This window comes from Neodiprion virginianus, chromosome 3 (genome assembly GCF_021901495.1).
Source record: "Neodiprion virginianus isolate iyNeoVirg1 chromosome 3, iyNeoVirg1.1, whole genome shotgun sequence".
NCBI lineage: Eukaryota > Metazoa > Arthropoda > Insecta > Hymenoptera > Diprionidae > Neodiprion > Neodiprion virginianus.
In genome coordinates this window covers 8,144,298-8,168,383 of record NC_060879.1, presented here as the reverse complement: position 1 = coordinate 8,168,383, position 24,086 = coordinate 8,144,298, and the positions used below count along the sequence as shown (strand labels likewise).

Genomic DNA, 24,086 nt, shown 5'->3' with positions numbered 1-24,086 from the left:
ATCCGTTTCCATTTTTTCGCACCTGTATGTGCACATAACTTTGTGGACTGATTGTGAATTCCCAAGTATGATTTAGCTGTTATTTTCTTTGGTGTAAAATAACATTTGAATGACTTCTTATACGTCCCAAAGTTTGAATCCACGAATTAAATGTTATAAAAAATAATGTTTTGCTCAATATCGCGAATATAAAATTGTTGAACGTTATGTCACACCACACATTTTTATCAAAGGAACAATTTTTATGTTAAATATTCGTTAGTTAACTTTTCACTTCCGAAAATTTATTTCGCGGAAATCACTTTGCACATTAGGTACTTGCATACGTGTAGGGGCAAAATGAAACTGGTATGAGTGGCTCATTATACGAACTGTTTGTCTGTTCGAAACATAACTTTGGTAGGGCAATTGTTAAAATTTGGAAAGGTGCGTTGAAAGTAGTTTCATGACTTGTTATGGAGCCACGATGTTGGCAACTATCGTATTTAGCTTGAAATTTAGTTTTGATATGATATCACTGCTTTGTTATACCTTAAGCATAAACCGAACAGGTATAATACTGTAAATATGTAGGAATATGTCTTAACTAACAGTTTGTTCGATTTTTCACTTCAGAATGACTAAGAGTAACCCAAGTAAAAAGTATAACATTTTCTACAATAAATCTGATAGAAGTTATAAACATTTATTTGAAACCAGTGCTCTGAGTTATTCCGAATCACTGAACTGACAAATCAAACTAAAGATCTACAAATCATATTCTGTGGATAAAGACGTAATTCAATTAGATAATAACTACTATTACTTAAAAGTGTAATTTTTTATGCAATGATATTTTCCCTTGAGGATGAATTTGGAAATGATTTATTTCTCGTTATACTCTATTACTATTAATTACAAACTTGGAATTATATTCTTCCTGGTGTTTTTTTCATTTACCTTTCAACTGGGGCGATTGTAATTAGTCGAATTCAGTTTCCGATGTTTTTTAATTATTTTTATTTCACTTCGAATGACTTTTTGACATACATAGAGAGCAGAACAACTCCAAACGTTGAAAAAAATGTGTAGTTATGCTTATCTCAAGCATGAATAATATTTTTTTATTTACGTTTTTTTTTTTTTTTGTATCCTTTTTTCACTTCAATTTTCATTTACGTACAATTTATTCTGCAAGTTATTACAGAATAATGATGTAGATGCATGTATTTATTTGAGGGTACATATCATGTCATCGCTACATACCTATTTTCATTTTTCTTTCTATTATTTTTGTTATCTTTCGTTTTGTCCCATGACTTATACTTCATATTTATACCAAGAAACATTCGGGCAAGAGTCTTTGTTTTCAGCCAAGGTACACATTACCCTGGCGATTTTAAGTGCGTTATAAAATAGTATTACATAAGGTAAGTTTAACGTTCTTCACCCAGTCCACAAATACAGATGTTAGATGTAATTGCAGGGCTCATAGTACGTCACTTTTCTCACTTTTAATCAATTTTTTCCACTTTTTTCTTACCATCCAGCAAAAAGTAACTTTTTTCAACTATACCATAATGATCTAGATTTTTTTTTCTTATGTTTTGGTACTTATATTCTCTCTTTATTGGGATGGAGCGAAAATGTAAAATTTGTCAAAATTGATATGGCTGGGTGTGGAAATTTTGTGGGTACGCATGTAAGTACAGAAAGTTCATTGCTGCACTCCAAAAGTAAAGATCTTCAGCTCTGGAAAAAATATTAAAGTTTTGGTGTTATCTACCAATCCAAAATACATGGTTTTTTCACACTTATACACATATGCACAATTATTATGTTCATTTCTTGGCATCAAATTGGAATATTCTGAACTGAACTGGAATACATGTCATTCTCGTTGATCATATATTATTGAAAAATATATAAAAAATTTTTTGCAAAGTTTTACTGTTTAGCAATAAAATCATTCTTTTTTCACATCCAGGCTTGGAACCGTAATAGGCAGAGTTATTTTATATATTTGTTTATTTTTTTTCAATTTTTTCATTACTTGTTTCTAATTTCCACTTTTTTTTGGTTGGTTCAATATAATACTTTTGTACACTCATTGGCAAGAACCGTAATTTGAACCATCCTGAAAGTATTTGTACGGATTAGAAAATTGGGAAAGAACTATTTTTCCATTCACGCTTTTCCAAGAAACTGGTGAATCTCAAATATGCTCTTCTTTGAACAAAGTCACGAATAGTTCACTACTTGAATTTTTCGAGTAGATTCCTGTTACTTGGGCACTAACTGACTAACTAACTTACTGATGGACTGACTGACTTAGTCAGTGCCCGAGTGATTTTCAAGTAGCGAATCACCCTCTATGAAGAAGAGCATATTTGAGATTCACCAATTTCTTGGAAAAGCCTGAATTGAGAAATAATTCTTTCCCAATTCTCTAATCTGTAAAAATACTTTCCTGATGGTTCAAAAAACAAAATGACACCAATTCCATTTCAATTCAGAATGTCCCAATTTGATGCAAAGATGTGAACATAATCATCATGCATGTGTGAATAAGTATGGAAAAAGCATGAATTTTGAATCGGGCTATAACACCAAAACTTTAAATCTTTTTCCGTAGCTGAAGATCTTAACTTTCAGGCTGCGGCAAAGAATTTTCTGTACTTACACGCATATCCACAAGTTTCCTACAATCGGCCCTTTCGATTTACAAAAATTTTACATTCTCACTCCACCTTGACGAACAGGCACTTGGTATAATAGATGTGAACCATGTACTCCGAAATTAAATGTATAAATTTTCCGAAACATGTCACTTTTTAATCACTTTATTCACTAAATGATCACTTTTATCACTTTTTCCGGTTACGGAGACCACTATGAGCCCTGTAATTGGATCAACTTGCCACCACATTTCTAGTTACTCATTCGAATCGAATTGCAATCGCATTGCTTGCAGTTTTTTTTCTTCTTCTGTTATTCTCAATTTCGTACTATGTTGTGTTTATCATATACCATCACAACCAAGTGTTAAACACTAACTATATATGCAAAAACATCTAGGACCCATTCCTCATGTCAGATTATGTTGCATGGGATTTGAATAATAATAATAATAACAACAATAATTTCCAAATCATCCATACTCTTTCGGATATGTCCCCATAAGCGACCAGCTTGTACGGAATGAGGGAAGAATAAATTAGTAACCATTATTATGCGGCTGCATCCATCTTAGAATGTTCAATAGAATTAAAAGAATTGAATTGAATATAATGCTAAAACGTTTTGTAAAAAATGTATCTCTACACATGACTATAGTCTCCAACAATATTAACAAATTACAAGAAACTCAAATCAGCTTAGATCTGAAAAGTAACTAATTGTAAATAAAAATAAAATAAACTCCAGCGAACACTTAATTGGAAAAAAAAGAAGAACGAGAAAGACAATCGTGTTTCGATAATTATTTTCGTAGATCAGGAAAAATGTTTCTCTTGTTTGTGTTAAGTCAACAAGTATTGGCTCACTCAGCTGACGATCCACTAGAATAAGAATATGTGCAAGTAGTCTCGTGTGATAAGCAATATGTATCTTACTCCCATATTTACGTGCTCGCATCATGTGTAATTCATGAAAGAGTGAGGGAGTCAGATGGGGCAGCTTACAACAAGAGCTCAATGGAGCTACGAACATGTAAGATTAATCGTTACCTTGATTGACAAATTATGGTTATCAGAAAGTTTTTTGTTTTTGGTTTATGCACGGATGCTATAGTGTTTTATTGACATGCAATCACTTTATTTGTCAATATATCGTTTCATTATAGAAGCATTACACACCCTAGGGTCAGGATTGATTAAACATTAACATCAAGACCATCCACATATAACAACAAATGCTGAATGCGAATTAACTCTGTGCAAACAATATTTGATATAACTTTGTTTTTCATTTGTTTGTTTATTTTTATTTTAATCGATTTTGGTATTCCTTTGCGACGCAAGTTTCAAATATTTCGCCAGTATGTATTATCTATTTACCATTCATTGTTCGTTTCCAATATATCAAATTAAATACTAACAATTTCAATCATAATAACAGTTGTACTAAATTTTCACAATCATTTCAAATTTAATGGCGTTTTACAGCAATTCTTTTTCTTTTTTTTTATACACATTACATATCAATTTAGCATAAGTTTTGTAAATAACGAAAAATTGATCAGTACCAAACTGCACGACGTGTGTGAGAAACATATGTGAATATAAAATTCGTTACAAACAATTTATTAGAAATAATTGCCGAATTAACAATATTGAAGGAAGATTAAGAGATTTTAATAATAGATATGTATGCTGATATTGGGTACCGATCAATATTCAATTATCAACCAGAAAAGTATAATAAAAACAAAAAATAAATTATTATTCCTTTGAAACAGTGGCATTCTGCAGTATATATAACAAAATAAGTTTTCAATATTTTCGCGATGTATGTCTTATTTGTTTTCTTTTAAACTTTTACATATTTTGTACTTTCATGTTTTTATCGAAATGTCATATTTTTTTTTTTTTTATTTCGTTTTTTTGTTTCTTCTTCTAAATTATTATTACTATCATCGTTATTTTTTTCCTCTCGACTGCCCGACGTTATTTTTCTAGTTTTATTTAATAATGTTATCCTTCCAAGAATAAGGAGGTACATCGCAAACATTACTATGTAATAGATATATTCAGGGCACTGGAGAGAGAAAGAGAGAGAGAGAGAGAGAGAAAAAGAGAGAAAAAAGAAAAAAATGTTTCTACACACACCGTACTATAATAATAAGAGGGTGGTATACAATATAAAATTGTACGTTATCGGTAGCCGTGAATCAATTGTCCGTACCTACACGTTGTACGCAGCAGGTATGGTACATAAGTTATAATTAGAAAAATTCAATAAAAACTACAAACTTTGTGCAATCTGTACCTGGATGATCGTATTATCACGATGGTTTACAGTACGAGTTTTCAATTTTTGTTTTCGAAACTTCTTTCCTCAAATAAGAGACATTTTCAATTTATGCAAATTATTTCAAAAACTTGTTGTATATATATATTAATTAAAGTGTCACTACGTGCACTGTTGATCGCATGACAATAAAGTTAGTAGGATGTGTAGGGCATTTGCAACAGGCACAGATAGTGACCGTGCTGTGAGATCAATGCTGTTGTAAAGCAGCAGCAGCAGCAGCAGCAGGAGCAGCAGCAGCAGCTAGCAAATTAATTATCTTAAACTTAAACTCTAATTAAAAAGTATAAGTGAGTAAGTAAGTTAAGTAAGTACGTAATTAAATGTTGGAAGCGCATTAAAATTTTAGTCAGTATAATGACAAAAACATATTATCACACGATTTCTTTTTAAATATCAACATCAATTAATTAACACAGTCAGGCATAAAGAAATTTGTCAACACTCGTTTTATCCTTTACTACTACCACTACCACTACTATTATTATTATTATTATCATTATTATTACATTTTTTGTTGAACTAAAAAACAAATCATTAAAGTTAGAGCCTAGCAAATGAAATAATATTACATATCATTTTCATATGTCCGGAAGGAGTTGCTTAAACTTATAAGCTCGCGTTGTGCTATCTTATTCAAATCGTGGAAGGGAACGGTGATCGGAATCACCGTGAACCAAAATTAAAAAAAAAGAAACGAGAAGAAAAGATAAAGAATGAAAATAAAAATAATCAAATAATAATAAATTAAGTACTTGTGATATATATCATAAGAAAAATTACAATTATTAAGACACGTTAAGGATAAGATTACTGACTGGATTCGGAGTGATATATTATCAGTTCAATTCTCTACGTGTTGTAACTAGGACAAATTATTTTTTACGACACAAGTGATGATAATAATAATGTAGTATTTAGGTACATTGTTGCGATCCTTGTAAATCCTGTGTTGGAGGGGAAGATACGTATCTGTATTTTACATATCATCAACTAAGTATAACAATTACTGTAATTAAATAATAAAATTGAATCGTTTTTTTCATTATTTCTATATAACGCGCCCCTTGTGCAGAGACAATTTCTGCTGACAATGAGTTAAGTTCCAAAGTAAACTAAAAATTTTCTCACTTCAAGTATATTTAAGTCATATACGTATAGTATATGTACATATACATATATGCCTTTGCATGTAACTCAGAAACTTACATGTATTACGTTACATACATATTAGGAAAGATTATTCCCGAATCGGATTAGAAATTAATATTAACAACCTTTTCTTGTGGTACGTTACTATGCCGTGCAAATGCCCAAGTGTTTCATTAACACTTTTTTAAATTTGTTTTTTCATCAAATTCCTATGTATATACATGAGGGTAATAATACCGCTGGACAATGAATAATAGATACATATCAAACTATTAAAATAGGCATCTGGATTTCACCATTTGGCAATAATTAATTTATGGATGTAACGATCGGTATTATAAAGAGAGCATCAAGGCTCGGTAATAGCTTCTTTGAAGTTTCCTCAAGACTTGATTCGCTCTAATCAACTCTGGTCCGACAGTGAAAGGGAAGCGTAGCACTAAGCATGACGTAACTAAGCGTGAAAGGAGGTTTCTGGCTCAGGCCTAACGTAAGTTGACCAATTGTAACGATCTGTACAAATGTGAACACAAATTTTAATACACCTTTCTAAGTAAACACATCATTTATTAAATATGGTAATAGAAACTTTGTAATCATGTTTATCAAGAGGCAAAATTTCACAAGACATTCTACAGTGAATAACATGAAACTATATCGCTAACGTGAATCGCATTGGTAGCTCCTTGAAAAGTGAATATTAGTTAATCAAATAGGAACAAATATCATTCGAAATTCTAATGCTTGTTATTTCCTCAGTTTTGATAGTTCATTAGCTTCCTGTAACCCACCGAAGTTTCCAAACTTTTACGTTTTCACAGGGAACACCAAATCTATCAGCAGGGCTGGTAGTGGCTACGCCATTTTCAAACAATTACAAATTTATTAACTATTTATTTAGAAGAAAAACCAAACCGACGAAATATCTTGTATTTTAATCATAAGTATAAAAAACGAACTACCCTGAGTCTTGCTTGCTTTTGAAGCTATCTCAGCATGACAGGAGAGATTATATATTTTTGTTACCGATTTTGGTTAATGAATCAATTAGTGCAAATAAAACTTCAAAGGATGTCATATCTTATAAAAATTATTCAGTTTTTCTGTTTACTGCGTAGCTACACTTTTATCAGTGGACGGACGCATTTCCGCATATTCTGATGAGTCATATTTGCCTGAATGAAGATTTTCATGCATGTATATTTATTGAGAGCAAATAGTGAAGGTGTTATTTCTAAATAAAGCTGAAAGTAACGCAAAAAACTTTTCATCTAGGTATACACAAGCTAAGTGTGAGTTTTTTGTTTATACAATTGTTATAACAGACGTTGTTTAATGGTTCTGAGAAAAGGACAAGCTTTGTAAGGAAAGGTATTTCAAGATTTTCAAATTCCCGACGCCTTCTAATCAGTGGAAAGAAATATTCAAGTGCCCCTGCACCTCTATAATCAACAAAATTTTAATATTTTACATTCCTCACACACTCAATAACATTACCAATATGTGATAAATTAGCATGAAATTATTGTTAGAACACCAACCTTTAAATAAACCGGTGAAAAATTTATACATCACTCAACTTTTAAAGTTTAGCGTAACTTGGACTAAATTTGTCACTAGATTGTTCATGAAAAAAAGTGACGAATATTGATCCGTTACCAGCCCTGTACTGGCATTTTTTTTTTTTTTTTTACAACTATTAGAATTACTTGAACCAAACGAACATCATCGGCGAATAATACGATTGGAATTTAAGATGGGGTCAACTGAAATAAACATTCAACAAACGAAAATTTGTGTCCACAACGGTATGTATAGTAAATCCTCCCGACAATACTTTTCGCTGTTTAAACAATAAATAATTAATAAATTAAATGTCATGAGAGTGCTTTATATATACAAGTGAGATAATGTGTATATATGGCGATGATGGGTGCTATGATATATCCAAACTGGCTTCCCATTTCGAAGTAAAGTATCATCAAACAAAAAAGTTACATTTTCAACGTTTTGACATTAGTTTTAAAGAAAACAATTTCGAACCCCGCAGTGCAAATAAAAAATCAACACGACACCAATGAATAATTTGTGAAACCATCAACAGAAAACCAAGACGGTTGCCTTTTAAGTTTTAATTCACCTAGTTTACTAATTTTTTCTAGTCGCGTCCGCCTGAAATTTCATTAAATTCTTCGTAGCCAGAACGATAGTTGAACCTTACTCTTTCAAGAAATCAGATACCGACCCAATTATAGAGTTTCATATTGTGCAATCTAAAGAGTTCTGCCCAAGGACAAAAAAGAACAAATTTCAGTGCCCCGTTCGTTTAATTTTACCGTTTACTGGTCAAACCTCATCATTGAATGCTTTAAATAGGTAGCAATAAATTGCACTTTATTTTGTATGGTTTTTTTTATACCTTCATCTTTGTGGTTGCAATCAATGATCATGTGATTTTACTGGCTTATTATACTGATGACAATAAATACAATTTTAGGGTGGACTAGTTTCAGATTACGACTTAAATGAGGGTCAACGTTCTCACGAGTCATTATAAGATTATGAATACGCTGTGCGAAGGTTGCGAAAAAGTTTTCAAAGCAATATTTCTACTTCGCCATTGGTACTGCCGCCTTAAGTTTACTTTTTCATTTGATCATTCTCATTGTGTTATTATGGTTATTCAAAAATGATTGGATTCACGGAATTTGATGACTCGATTTGTTTACGCTACAAATTTCACTCTCTTTCAAATTGGAATTTGTTTTGATTTAAAAAATATATAGCAGTCTTTATGTTACAGATGAATGGACTAAATCGCAATTTATCTCGATAATTAGGTAATCCTTTTAATAACAAACTTCGGAACAGCGTATGTAAGCAGTGCGGATATAAAACGCCAATTCATTCAGGTAAGTTCCGTTCCAAATGTCACGCGTACAGTTACGTCGTGTTGACAACGATCTGATGGTCTGTACAAATCATGTTTCAGGATAACTTCGCAAATAAAAAAAAATTGAGGTTTAGAGCTCGACTTCGATTGCATAATACTAAAAAAAAAAAAAAAAATTACAATTTCGAATAAGTAATTTACATTTTGCATAATAAATTGAATAACAGAGAAAATGCCAATATCCTTTGTTCGAACAATTGAGAAATAACATGTAAATTGAAATATACATTTCTATATAGGAAAAAATTTGTTTCAGCTGAATTTAACCTGAAACATGTTTGACGTTGGGTGGTCAAGTTTATTATTGGACTCTGGCTTTGTGGGGGCTATGATTTTGAAGTCGAACAAGAGGACCTCAAGCCTCTGTGGACGCGACCAAAGAACCTTTCGGCGTATATGCGGTAGCGTTTGGATCCAGATTGGATACGGTGCATCCCGGAAAGGGATTTTCATTCCCGCGTATTTTATTACCTCCAACTCGTACTTCGTTATTCAAACGAAGCTTCGACGTGGCCGAACTTGGCGCTGGACCAGGACCGAATGAATCTTGAGGCATAACTGCCAAATCTTGTGCAATCTTGGCTTTCAACGTCTCGATTTCCTTCTCCTGTGTTCTTATCAAACCTGAAAAAGAGAAAAATCGTGTAATCACCATGGCGATTTTATTTTCAGGATGTATACTGCAATCTAGAATTTAGATTTCAGGACTATTCCAGGACAATTCATTGAAAAATTCTAGAACTCTAATTTCGATTTCTTATGAGTTTTTAGAATAGGATGAGGTGGTTAGGAGTTGATTAAAAAAAATGTATACAACTGTAGATATTACGCACATGCTCTGGAGGCCTGATGAATTATACTTTCCATAAGAAAGCCGTGTATTACCAATGAAATATGACAGTTTTCAATCAAGACTGTATCGTACTAAATTTTTTGGGATGAATCAAATTAGTCCAGCACTTTTCCAGGACTTAAGGAGCAATTTTTGTATTCCAGGATAATTCCAGAATTTAAGGATATTTAAGAAGCAGTAGACAACTTGTATTTTGCTTTGCAAAATGAATCGATGTGTAATTACTCACTCTCTCTGATTTCCAGCTGACGCTTTGCTTCCCCAAGGGCTGAGAAAAGGTCGAGTTTGATTCGTGTTTCGGCGCTGAGACTATTTTCTAGATGAGCATTCTTATCCTGCAGGGCACTAAATGCTCCAAGCAGGATTTCAGTCTCACCATGGCTTTCCTTACATCGTGAAACGTCCTTCTCAATTGATGCGTACCTTTGATTAAAAATTATCAAGGAAAATTATAATCCTACAGTAGTTTTTGGAGTTTTTAAATATTTCGTTTGGAATCAAACTTCAAGATAATACCGAAAGTACGTTACGTGGTACCTAAACCAGCTATTCATAACTTCTCTTGTAGTTAAATAACAACAAAATTAAAATTAGGTACAACACGCTGAATTCATCTCAAATCAAGAATTTTGAGAAATGTGCGTCATGCATTGCATGTCAAATATCAGAAAAAACCCACATTTATTTTGGGCAAGGAAAAACATACTTCAGTCACAAGCAATTATGGAATATGACGTACGCTGGCCCCCCTGATCTCAGATGGATTCAGCCAACTGAAAATTAGGTGTTACGAAAAATCATATTATGAATATGTATTATGCCTCTTATTACGGCAAAACTGCTATTCAATTCACGTTATCTGAATTTTCTGGTAACACATACTAAAATTAAGTCCTAGAAAAAACGAATTTTCAAAAAGAACATGTTAATTTTTCAACATCCAATAGGTCATATCTACTGCAGCGTACCGTTCTTCTTTTGCTTTGAGTTCTCGACGCAGGCTCTTCAGTTCCTGTTCCATTTGTGCTCTTCGGGATTTACAAGCGTCAGTACACTCTTGCCTTACAGGTGGCGGCGGCGGCGGAATGGAACTTCGAGCTTCCTCTGCCACACGGCGTGCCCGTCTTTCTGCAGCTAAAGATGCCTCACAGGTACTCCGCTGCCTCCTCTCTTCTGTTATTCGTCTTTCCAAAGACGACATGGTCTGTTTGTCTAATTGACGCGCTGTTACCAGCCCGTGTAGTCTGACAATATCAAATCATTAAAAATTATAATGTATAACTGGAACTGATATATGTCTTAAAAACATTCAGTAATATATTATACTGAAGAGGTTTATGTTTTGTTCAAGTATAAAACTATGGAATAAATTGCAGAACTTAACAGAAGAAATACCAGGATTTGAAATTTAATTTTGAAGTGAGTTTGCTTTAGCTATTTTGAATTTTTTTTTACATAACGAAAGTAAAAGGGCTGTACGTAGATTTGTCACCCTTACTTATTCTGCAGCTGATCGTTATCGTGCTGCAGCTGCTGAATGTCACCTTTGGCTTGTCGCTCCCCAGTGACTAGCGCACTGATCTGCAAACGCAACTCCTGTTCAACTTGCCGACTTGACTGGAGGTCTGATTTTAGTCTTTTGATGTCAGCCTCGAGCCTGCGACACACCAGTAACCTATTTCATTGGCAATAAATTAAAATCGTATAGTAATAAAAATAGCAAGAAGATTCTTGCCTTTATAAAATTTTTGAGGTATCTTGATTTATACGCTATTTAAGACACCGCTGACCTGGCTTGTAAATATATATTTCGTGATGTTATAAGCACTTACAGCGCTTTTGGGCATTCAACGTTGAACTAAAGCCACTGATTTCATTGGCCTGTTCGGTTAGATTCGACCAATGAAATCACTTACAAGTCGACGTAGACTTCTTGTGGATCATGAGCACGATCATGAGCAGGCTCCTGTCATCTGAAAATTTCTTTGTCGAACTGTGCCATATTTATGTAAAGCTAATGGATGAAATAAGTTTTCCCAAATTACACGGATGTTTTTATATACCTTTAAATGTCTATTGGAAGGGTAAGAGATTCTGAAATCGTAGAAGCAGTGAATATTCAAGTCGGTGATTGTAAATGGCATAATAAACATTATCGGTGATCTACGTCAGCAATGACGGAGTTAGGGACGTTAACTTTTATTCAAGCTAAGATTTAAAAATTTTCCTAGTAGGAGCCGCACCTCCATTCTCGCACAGTTCGATGAAGAAATTTCCCTGCTTCTGAAGTCACGAAATATATATATGAGACATCAGATCAGCAGCACCTTAACTACCAAACACAAAGAATTCCAAAGTATGGTCACAAACCTCTGACAATATTCATCTTGCTGTTTTTGTTGCTCTGCTACTGTTTCGACTGTTGATTTAGCTTGTCGGCCTTTTCGCTCTCGTTGACCATTTACTGTCGTCGAAGAGTCTCGGCTTTCTTTAACATTATTCCACTTTCCTCCGGCAGATCCATTTGACTGTATTTTAACAGAGGTGTGCGCAGAACCTCCCCCTTTCACTGATTTATCCTTTTCTACTTCGTTTACGTCAAAATCGTTCACAGAGCTGAATTTCAGAACAGAGACTGGTCTGAGAAAAGAGGCAATTCTAAAAATTGCTTTCGTTTCCTTAAAACGCTTTTACTTTGAGATTTTACATTGCACAATAAATATACACAGCATTTGACCAATATACTATTCATATGAAATCTGTGAAAAATGAATGCCGTTTTTATTTTAACAGTATTTTTCAGCACTGCATTAAATAAGAAATTAATTAGTACTTTGTGACGTTTTTAGATTAAAAAAGAATAACAAAACTAGAATAGCTCTTTCATTGTAAATTTCTGAACATTTAGAGGAAAGTTTCGTTGCAATTGTTTGTTTAAATATCCTGCACAAATCCTAGCGTTGATTCTCATGTTTCAAACTGCGCAGATATGATGAAATTTGGATTAACCAGAATGATGATTTCGCTTACCCAACCCTCTCAATAAATTGTAGGTCGTTGTGAGGCACTGTGGTTCCATTACTGTGTGCAAACTTCTTATCACTTTTGTCATTCTGTGAAACGTTTGTTGCATTCTGTTTGTTTTGTTGCTCGTCCTGTTTGTTATCCCCTTTGTCAAGTGACTTTCTGTGGCTGTTTTTGGTGGCATTTTGTGCTTGTGACGCGCTGTGCGTGCCACTGTGTACCCCACCATTTTGTATGCTCGATTCTGTAGTCACGCTACAACCACCTGTGAGCAAATTCGACATCATTCAATAGATTTTAAGAAATGAAAAGAGGCAAGGGAAAACACTTCTATTATTTAAGAGATATGAAAATTATCACTGTCAATTAAAGGTAATGTGCAACTCGTGCTTTAAATTATTATTTGATATTACGCAGGACGAAAAATACCAATGATAACTGGAGAGTAATCCCAATTTTTATCACATGGTAGTTTATTATTTCGATAGTTCAATGTCTTCGGCGCATTTATTACCGATTCACCATTACTAAAATATTCATAAAACCTCTCAATACTACGTTTGCTAAATGAAATTCTTCAAAGTTGCTTGTACAATTGAAAAGAGACTAAGACTGGTGTAAGTTTCTGAACTCCAAATCTTCACAAGTAAACACAAATTTAGGGAAAATGTGAGAATCCTTTTTATAGTTGGTACAATGGTATGAAAATATGGATTATATCAAAGATGGTAAAGATAAGAAATTAGTCTAGTTAGCATAGAATTCCCGATATATATGCAAACTACCTCTACTCTTCTCAGGACTTGTGTTGTACTGTGGATTGTGCCTGTGCAACTGTGACTTTGTGTGTTGCTCTTGAGGGGCAGAGGCTAACTGTGTTTGCAACTGAGCCTGTGGCTGAAGCTGCTGCATAGTTGCAGCCTGCTGTTCGACGGGCAGCGCTTGCTGTAGCAGCTGAAGGTAAAACTCGTTTTCCTTAGCTACGTCTTTTTGTTTTCTCTGAAACGGTGAGATGTTAAATTATCTTCCGTTCCTATCATGCTATATATTTTTTTTGCAATGGGTAGAAAACAAAAAAACAGTAAATTCACATCACCTGTCTCATTCTGTAGCCCACGTAGCTTTTGAAACCAAAGCCTAATGTGACTACAGGATAGCCAATGCTGAAAGTGATAAAAACTTGATTAAAATCAGCAGATTTGAATAATTAAAACCACATTCTTAGGAACAAGTTGCTTTTTTCTTTTTTAAGCAGGATGAGTTATTCACGTATATAAGTATTAACCGTTCATTTTGAAGGATTTTTTTTTCGTCTTTCAATATCTGTTCTGGATAGCAAGTAGCTAATTGATTAGATTGGCTAAAGTGATACCGTCCAACCTTAAAAGTACACTCGGTATTCCATGGTCTTTGAATCGATCTCACTAATGTATTTAATTTTCTTTTCTCACAATTCCGATATTTAATTTAAAAATTAAACTATCAGTAATTCTGACCAGAAGTATAAAAGAGATTAGCTACCACTTGTCTTATCAGTAAAGGGGTTATTTTTTGAGAATTAATTTAAAGGGAAGTATTTCGTGAACTGGTCCTACTACAGTAGTTTACCGGTCTATTGGAATATAATTGTTTGAAAGCTGTATTGCAACGAAACTAAAAGTAATTAGCATAAGGTAAAAACTATGTTGTTTCACAAAAATGTTTTAAATCTTTTAGAAATATTCTAAACTGATCGCGTTTTGCAGTACGGCAAAAATACGTGGAGTGTAATTTAATCCAAGAATAACAATGTTAACAGTACAAAAATTGTAAAAATTAACTTAGCTTTAGAATTTGCCTTCCTATTGACTTTATTCACTTATGAAAGGCAAAGTGGGATCCTTTTCAATAACGTAGATGGACCATTTAATAATGAGCATAAAATTCGAATGGAATGATGCAATAAGATAAATCTACATACAAGTATAATTAATGTAATATAATGTATGTGCCGGTGGTTTCAAACCAAATTTGATTACCAGAAGTAAAAATATAATATATTTCCCAACATGCCAAAACTACTAACGTCTGCCACAACATAGCTACTCGAAAGTTGTGAAGTAAATTATTTCTTTTCACATCGTAACTCGGATGTCAATACATAAGTTACCGTATTAAAGTTAATTAATCGAGATAAATACCAATGAGCAGCAAAGGGCCTACAGAGATCCAGATGAAACGGCATGTGGCGCAGATCACGTAACCGTACTGCTGCTTCTATGTAGAGGAACAGGAGCCACAGCATCACCGTTGGCAGGCAAACACCTTTATCTAAATGGTAATTTTATATGTTACAATGGTGCTAATTCATTAGTTTACACTGTAAGTAAGTAAATGGATTGACATACCTGTATGCCAGACGTATTGAACCCAAACATATGTGCTAGCGGCAAAGAAGAGCCAATGCACAGGGATGAAGAAGAAGCAAATCATATCTGACGTTAGGGCGATGCAAATAAAAAACACGGAGAAGGCCTGTGAAGCAAAAAAACGTTAGTTCATAAGACCTGTTAATCTTCCATTAAAAGTTAGAAAATCTCTGAATTCAAGGCTGTATTGTATTAATTAATATTTTTGTGTTACAATTTATCAAACAATGCATAAATTGCATGTAAAAAAAAATCGAATTGTAGTCTGAAAACAAGCGCGCTATAACCAATAACTGTTGTAGTAAAAGATTCATTGAAATATTCAGAATCCTTACGAATCGAGCAATAGGTTTGTAGATACATTCAAAAACGATAACAAGATTGAAGGATGAAAAAAAACGCTAGTTAATATTATCGTTATTGCCGAGGTACTTACCAAGCCTTGGTATTTGAAAGAATCGTAAACACTTCGAAGGAGAAGCCAGAACGGCCAGAGGAATTCAAATCTGAACTCTAGAATGAAATCTGCCAATATCACCATCGCCCATAGCAGCAGAAACTTCAAGTAAAGCAGCGTACTGTAATATTAAGATAAAAAACCTCAAGTAATGCGAGCTCATTTTTTGATCCCTGTATTCTTAGTCTAATTGAAGTTTTTTGAACGGTAGAAAGAGAAAATTTGGTACAGATTTGGATAAAACCACAAAAATGCAGATAAAATTATTGAAATATAAAAATTTGTTTTCTTCTATATGTTTTAATGTGATCTTGCGTTTCTGCTGTCCTAATCTATACGCAATTTTAACCAGGGAGAACGTCAAGCAGGACTGGTGGTGAAAATATCTGTTTTGTTTTTTTCCCTCCGGTAATTGGAAATTCTTAAATCGTGGTGAAAGAGTAGGTCTGGGGGCGAAAGATTGCGGGGTTCAAGTAAATTGGTACAACGGGGTGAAGGGATGAGTGAAAAATAAACCTCGATATATATGATGAGGTTTTTGGTTATTTTTAAGATCAGCCATTGTGATGCACACATATGGCGACCAGCAGGAACGTTTACCTTCCGTAAATTCCTTCCGTAATTTTGTTTCGTTTCAAGGGCCTCCGAAGCTTGCCGCACTCGGCATTTCTTCTCTTCATATTCCCCGACACTTTCACCACTATGATACAAACTTATTTACCTTGTCAACAGAAGCAAAATGTGTTAAATCCTTCGTAAATACGTATTCCTATGAACCTTCCTAACTCTATCAATCTCTTTTGTTGTCATTCGTCTGTGGATAGATTATTCGAGGGCTCGCAGCGGCACGTCGTGCGTCTGATTGGTCCATCCCGAGACATGGCGGTTAATCAACTTTTAACGATGTTCGTTAACAAAATCTTACTATTATTTTTCAAACAATTTAAACACGTGCCATCATCCTAACGCGCTCATTTCTCTTCGCTTAAAAACTATTCCGGGTTCAAGCCTTTATCGATCGCAGACGTCATGGACACATCATACTTGTGTATACATCCACCAACCATCGAGGTAACGAAAAGTAACGAGAAGTGTGCTGACATCGGTCGGTCGACCTTGTGCCACGAACTAGACATGTGCAAAGATTGCCAACCTTGAACACTTTCTGCCGATACGAAATTCCTTTTTTATCGTTCGAGTACTGTCGACGTTACCCCGTTTTAAAAATTCTATGACATCTTCATACGTCGAATGCCGATGATCTTCAGTCAACTCTTGATATTACATTGTTTTCTTATATATTTTTTTTAACGTTTTAAAAATATTCGGAACTATTCATCACTCGGAAAGAAGGAAGTCTTTTAAATGTCTAAGGCTAAGATTTCGTGGGTAGCAAACAGTAGCAGCAGCAATTGACTGGAAGTTACTAGCAAGTTATTACTGCTTGAAGTTCATTCATCCAAACAGCAGGGGCTCTATTGTCGAGTTAAGGACCGCATGCGAGATGTCTAAAATATCGAATGCGATATATGTAACTGTATTCTTGATCTTCGGTTAAGTATTCGTGTACGATAATTATCGTCCATCGTGTATCGACTGAGGCCGTGTTCGAAAATTGACTGACAGTAGTGTCAGCAATCTTTTATCTCTTTTGCGCTGCCGAGTTCATGGTCAGCTCTGTCTCTGTCCTAGGGAATTTTTAGTACTGGCAGTAAATTTACGAACACGGCCTGAGTAAGACCGTGCGATACTGCAAATCATATGCGATAAAAACCCGTTAATTCGAATTATCTTTTGGTTCAAATAGAAAACTTGTTATATGGTCGTTATTAAATGAATAATTAAACGAGGTTGTATATTTCATTTCATTTCATTTATTCAGAATGAAATTACAAAAATACCATTAAAATCGGAAATTTGTTTCTTCTCAGTTATCGGCAATAATATTATTTCTTAAGTGACGAAGTAAGTAGCTCATTATTCAATTAAAATTAATTTCAACCTCTTCTTATAATTGCACTGGTGTATTGCATTATAAAATTCCAGACTGCAATCCAATAGTTGTACTCGCTGGACATATATTTTTGATCGTATTTATTCAAGGTTGAAGCTAATATAATGGATCTGTAGAACGCTTCACGCTTCCTCTCGATGCATTGTTGGGAAGAATCGAAGAACCAACGAAGAATACTCATTGTTACGATACTTTATGGATTTCTCTTGTAAACTAAGCAACGATTGGCTGTTGCGAGATTCTCTCACGGGGCAACACTGCTGGCTTATCGCGTTCGGAAATTATCGCATGTGACAACACGTATGCGACTGCGTGGTATTAGAGAATACCAAATTTGAGTCGTATTTGATTTGGCTGGGTCATGATTCTCACATGCGATAGTTATCGTACGAGTTTGAGAATAGGCCCCCAGTCGATAAAAGGCGAACGAGAATTATTGTATTCGATTTACTAACCGAAGCTCGAGAATAGTTTCATATATCGCATTCGATATTTCAGATATATCGCATGCGATACCTAGGGTCCTCAATTTGAGAACATATAAGACCGTGGGTGAGCCACTCACTTTCGTCATTTTCACTCGATTCGAGAACCGTAATAAGCCGCCAGGTCTGGCCACTCCAAGCCCCTTCCTATAGAATGTAGCGTGACCGTTCGAAGCCTGTGTTTCTCAATTTGTGCACCAAAGACCGGAGCGCTGCAATCTCCGAGGCCGGTGTGCAACAAAGAAAGAAATATAAGGCAGCCGTCTCTTTCTCCGTGCGCTTGCGTGCTGAGTAGGCCTCTCCCTTACTAGCGCTAGCGGCAAAAATTCAGAACATCGGCTTCATTTTCAAACACGGTTTTAGCAAGTCTATGGGTTTTACAATGGTTTTACAGCCGGAGTACCCAGGCCTGTGTATACGACCGTGGTTGCGGGTTACGAAAAGCAAATGGTCACTTTTATGTACAATGTCAATACCGAATGAAATAAGAGCTCCAGCAATTATTCACTGTCGAACGTGCTTTAGACATATTCCGCATACAGTAGGGAAACCTGGGAATTTATTGACATTTTTCGTTTACTCGGGAGTTGGACACATTAGCAGAAGATAACGTTTTATCTCATTGTCAGTCCAAAAATCTTAAACATCTGTTATTCAATTGATCTCTTTGATTACATTTATCTGAGTTTGTGCATACGCTGAATATATAGCAGTTCTAAATATACAATTATACACCTTAGGGACTAATCAATGGATGAAGAAAATAGTCGATTTTAAAAACCACAATATTTATTAGTATTATTCAATATCTTAGAAAGCAAACTACAAAAAAATATAAACGTGTGGTGAAACCTTAGTTAGATTCAACAACGATAAGGCATGTTTGAGAGTGAAAAATATTCTCTCTTTATTTGTAGTTATTGAAAAAATATCTCGTCGTGAACGTTCATTCACAGCCATCAAGATGCTAGAGAAAAAATGTAATTAAATGAAGATATTTTCCCGTCCAATTCTGCTTGAGGCACGTTCATAAAGATGGTAATTAGGTAATTAAACTAATGTCCTTCTGAATCACGAGACGTGAACAGACACCGCGGTCATATGCTGATCGTATGATCTTTTTTTCTATTTTCTCTCCTTCCCCCCTTTACCGTCCCGATCATCACATATCCATTTCAAATTGCTCCGGAGTTTCGTCGATCACTGGAATATCTGAAATAATAAAAATAGATGGTTAAGAAAAGGAAAATTTCTCAAATTATAAAGCAAAACATTTGCTGAGATAATAGTGCACGAAAAATAATTTGTCACAACTGAGACTATTTAATAGAATGAAAATATTTCATTCTTCCGATCAAACAACTTCTTTTTGGACGATAAACAAGTGGCATATATAGGTCCAAAACTCTTGCAAGAATCATTAGGAAAATTATCTTCGTCGCGACAGAAAAAAGAAGAAATGTTAGTCTTACCGATTAGGATTTGCTGGTACAGACCAAAAATACATTTGGGTAGTAGAGATTGGCGTGAAGGTTGAATAAAAAAAGCGAACGTATCTCAAGTGCTTTTGATAGATTGATGCATAAAAAACTAGATCTTGATCTGTTCGAAGTGTGATTTAGTTTATTTTTAGTCTGAAAATTTTTGTTCACGTACCTTTTATCGGTGGACTAGGTATGGTCGGAACTACTAGCGTACCCTTCAAAAGATCGGCCGGAATCGCTGGTATATTTCGCGGTGGAGTTCTCGAAATAGGTGAATTCCTCAAGTTCATTAAGAATGCTCGCTCGTAAACAATGCGGGTACCTGCAGCAGATAGATAGCATTTTTATACGTATTAAAAATAATAGAACAAACGTAGTGAAATTTCAGTATGCCGAGAAAGACAAAATAAACTCTCCATAACTTCCTGACCTCGAAGCAGCGATGGTGGATCTTACCTGTAAATCGTAAAGTCAGAGTTCAATTTTTACCTGACCTGACAGCTGCGTGTGATTGTAAAATATAACATCTAAAGTTATTTTAGTTTAATTTTTTAAATAATCTTGTGTACCGTTTAAAATTGGACACCCCGTATCTCTACTTCGTCGACAAACCAATTCGGTCAATTAGTTTTCAATAAGTGATTCTCGTGATCGTAGCTATTAGAGTATAGGCATAAGTTGGTCGTTATTAGACAATCAGTGTGGCCAGTTGAAGCCTACTGCAACTATAATTAGTTACAGTTTAAATATTCCATGAAAACCTTTATACAAGATTAGAAATCTGCACAAATCCTCTTCAATCTCGCATGGAATACATGGGGAAAAACAAATTACTGATGATATAAGTATATATAATTTCAGACTGCAATTGCAAGTTATACTTGATTCAAATAAGATTCAGTAATATACGGTAAACTTATCTAAACTGATAAAGTTCCAGTTGAATCCGTTGAAAATTCATTATCTCGTATAAATCTACTATAGATTCAACGAAACCACAGTTAAATGAGGAAAGGTGTAATTGAATTAACTAAAACTAGATAATATTGAGTTTTCATGATTACGTCGGCCAGTGAGGGATAAGTAACTACGAAATTTATAATATAGGGAATTGGAATGAAGTATATGAATACATGAGTACATTTTTTATAAGGTAAATTTTCAACATCGTGCCACACAAGATTCCTCGCTCAAATAATTAATTTTTAAATCTATTGATCGTTTTTTTTTTTATCTGTTCGAAGAACTTTGGCAGTCACTTTCAGCAATGAAAACTAAGACTGCAAGCTGTTTCGTGACCTTCTGAGCTCATTCACTTACAGAAATATGTATGTATACAGCTGTATCTTATAGCTCGGTTGGAAAGATCGCGCGGCTGTATAAAGTTGAATATTTTTGCCTGCAAATAATCGAACCAAAAGAAAATTATTGAACGAAGGGGGACAATTAAACAACATTCGAACAAAGAATTGAGCCTCTATACCTGCTAATGACTCGTTTCGGTATACATTGATAAGCTTCTTTTTGATAATAATCGCGTAATAATCTTTCGTTATTGAGGTTGAAAACCTTTGTCTACCGAAACCGCTATACGGGGACGCCAGCGCGATATATTCGTGCCATGGGTGCGTATGGTTAATTATACACTCGCTCTAAAAGCGACAACTGATAAGCCTGTCCTAGTTTCAACGTGGTTCAATTTGCCAACATTAAATCTTTGCACACATAGTACCATCCAGTTCAAGAACCTCAAGTGGCTTCATGATTATGCGATGAAATTGAAGATTATTCAATTTCAAGATTCGACGAATACCGATATATGGACAATAACAAAGTCTATCCACGTCAGTGAGGCTTAACGGTAAATCAGATTACAAAAATCAGATAACGAATTTATCAACTGCAGGGTCGCACTTCTTTTGCGCATAAGTCTATGGTTTAAGACGTCATAGGGTGACAGGCCGGTATCAAGTCAAACATTACAATTAAACCAGTCTTAAGGAAAATTTTCCATCAGGGCTATTTAGATCGTAGTTTTATCACAACTGTATTGGTGGACGATTACTAAAAAACAGAAATCCTGATAAGTCAAGAGCCAAAGCATATGAAATTCCAGAGTTTATGTGGAGCGGAATGCACGCAGACGCCGTATAGTATAAAGAATAGTACGCATGCGTCATAGATCCTATAATCTGCTTGTATGACTTAAAACACGTAGGATTCCGGAAGCAGTTAACAAAGTACAATCGCTATAGAACATGTCACGCAGTTTTTTTTTCATTTAGCTTATAAATCCGAAGAAATACGCAGAATGCGGAGATTTTAGCGCAATTTTCTATTGCTTCATTGTTATGTAGCGTGGGAACATTTTTGCGAAAAAATTTAAATAAATGGGCACGTAAAATTCAGGTATAAAATTTTGTTATTGTAAACAGTTGTTGATCGATAAATAGAAGGTGGGTGGGGTGGGGAGGGGGGAGGGGGGGATGTTCAAGGCCATTCGAACCGGCACGCGCGTGTTTCCAGCTGGGATGGTATCCTAGGATTGAGAGGTAGAGACTGTGAACAGCTGAAAGTAGTCAACTCGAGGGTAAAAAACGAACTGACCTCCTGGCGTGGTTGAGTATAAGGTGCCTCCAGGCGTCGAAGAGTAATCCGCAGGTAGTTGGTTGGGATCATTGATGAGGACCCGTTTAGATGGAATACTTTGACTCTGAGTCGCTTGCCTCGCGATGGGAGAAGCCGACATATTTAACTACTTATATGAATACTTATTGTCTCTGATTCGAATTGTCACGTATAAAAACAAAATGGCAAATGCGGTTCACACAATGTTGCATTCAAATACAGAACTATATTCAATCACAGAGGCTTGGATCGTTCGAGTTCGACGATTTGAAAAACTATATCGTATTTTGAGGTAATATGTCCCAAGAGAAGCGATAGAACAGTAGCAACGATGAGCGATCAGTTGCTCGCCGCACTCGCAACTAAAAACAAAACGCCTCGTGGCGACGGACGGAGCGCGCTATTGATAGCCGCTGCTGGTTTGCTGCGCAGTGCTGTTGCACGGTTCAACAACAGTTTTGGATCTCGCACGCTCTAAACTGCCGGTGATCACCTTGATGATTAAACTGTAATACCTGTCTGTCGATCATGGTATCGTAATATGGCAGAAAGAGAATAAAGAATCCGGCCTGCACATACGACTTTACTTATTTCAAGCCTTTATTTCGTCACCAATTTTGTCATAATATCGGTACAATTGCGCGTTAGTCTGTTTTATTGTATATATCTATAGTTAATTAACAGCTGTGTACACATCACGGTGTCTAGCATGTACATTTTACATACAACACGTGCTTGTTGCACTGAAGCCGCACGTACGATGAAATACATAATCATTATACATGTAATATCGACATTGGGCTTGATTGATTATAGGCATCACGTTTATCACGTTTTAATCAATCCGATTATTATATGACAATTATAGCGAGTCTCCGAATCACGTCAATCCGTTTACTTTAGAATAAAAATACCCTTCGCAAAATGTTTTTATTTGAGTAAAGAAACACTTTTTACACGATTTTCAAATGTTTTGGACATGTTTCAGAAATTGTGTTTATTTTCAATATTTGCGTCCTTCTCGCAATGTGACAATAATTCTAAAAACCAAATAGTGGCAATCAGTTTGTCAGAAAATTTTCGCCCTTTTTCATATACTTGACAATTATTTAATACGCAGTATATCACGAGAAGATCGTAAAAAAACGAAGATCAAGATTGTATGCACACTACAGTGTGCAAGAAAGCGAATGGGTTAATTACAATCAGTGCAGCGGACAACCGGGAAATTACTGTAATGAAACATCTTTTTTAAAATCGCCACCAACGAGCAATCGGTTTTTTTATAGCAGAGAGCCGATAGTCGCGTAATTCGCGAAATTTTTTAGTACAACTCACCGTGTAGAAAATATATACATTACATATGCCTGTCGCCTTCTGCATTTACTTTGTATTTTCCTGCCTATGATACTTATATTACAGCGCGTGTAGAACACAGATGTAACCGCGTAGCCTTGCGAATACGACGATTTTGCCCCTTCCATTTATATCTTCGACCGTAAATATTATCGCAGAATTTTTTATCTCGTACACATCCCAGCAGCTATAGGCAGCAAAAGAAATGTCTTTTTTTCGTTAATTTTATAACAAAATTTTCCATACAAGACAGGTCATAATA

The 24,086-nt window shown here is 34.9% G+C and overlaps 2 protein-coding genes across 5 annotated transcripts; both read right to left on the bottom strand.

Moving 5' to 3' along the window:
* Positions 1 to 25: 25 nt before the first annotated feature.
* On the bottom strand, positions 26 to 16,948 carry LOC124300986 (macoilin-1). 4 transcript variants are annotated; one of them, XM_046755554.1, is made up of 13 exons: positions 16,458 to 16,946; positions 15,837 to 15,978; positions 15,380 to 15,506; positions 15,173 to 15,302; positions 14,089 to 14,155; positions 13,778 to 13,991; positions 12,999 to 13,257; positions 12,339 to 12,608; positions 11,467 to 11,643; positions 10,937 to 11,212; positions 10,198 to 10,391; positions 9,587 to 9,739; positions 26 to 6,675 (listed from the first exon to the last, which is right to left on the bottom strand). In XM_046755554.1, exons 1-13 carry the CDS (start codon positions 16,535 to 16,537, stop codon positions 6,617 to 6,619), a joined length of 2,148 nt encoding a protein of 715 aa, XP_046611510.1. In that variant the 5' UTR covers positions 16,538 to 16,946; the 3' UTR covers positions 26 to 6,616. The 4 variants fall into 4 exon arrangements, with proteins under 4 accessions (XP_046611510.1, XP_046611508.1, XP_046611507.1 ...); XM_046755552.1 differs by having other exon boundaries at positions 26 to 9,739; positions 11,467 to 11,625; positions 16,458 to 16,948; XM_046755551.1 differs by having other exon boundaries at positions 26 to 9,739; positions 16,458 to 16,947.
* A 2,179-nt stretch (positions 16,949 to 19,127) lies between these two features.
* On the bottom strand, positions 19,128 to 22,845 carry LOC124299692 (eukaryotic translation initiation factor 4E-binding protein). The gene is made up of 3 exons (XM_046752978.1): positions 22,448 to 22,845; positions 20,013 to 20,162; positions 19,128 to 19,568 (listed from the first exon to the last, which is right to left on the bottom strand). The coding sequence occupies exons 1-3, from the start codon at positions 22,587 to 22,589 to the stop codon at positions 19,519 to 19,521; spliced, it is 342 nt and encodes a 113-aa protein (XP_046608934.1). The 5' UTR covers positions 22,590 to 22,845; the 3' UTR covers positions 19,128 to 19,518.
* Positions 22,846 to 24,086: the final 1,241 nt, after the last annotated feature.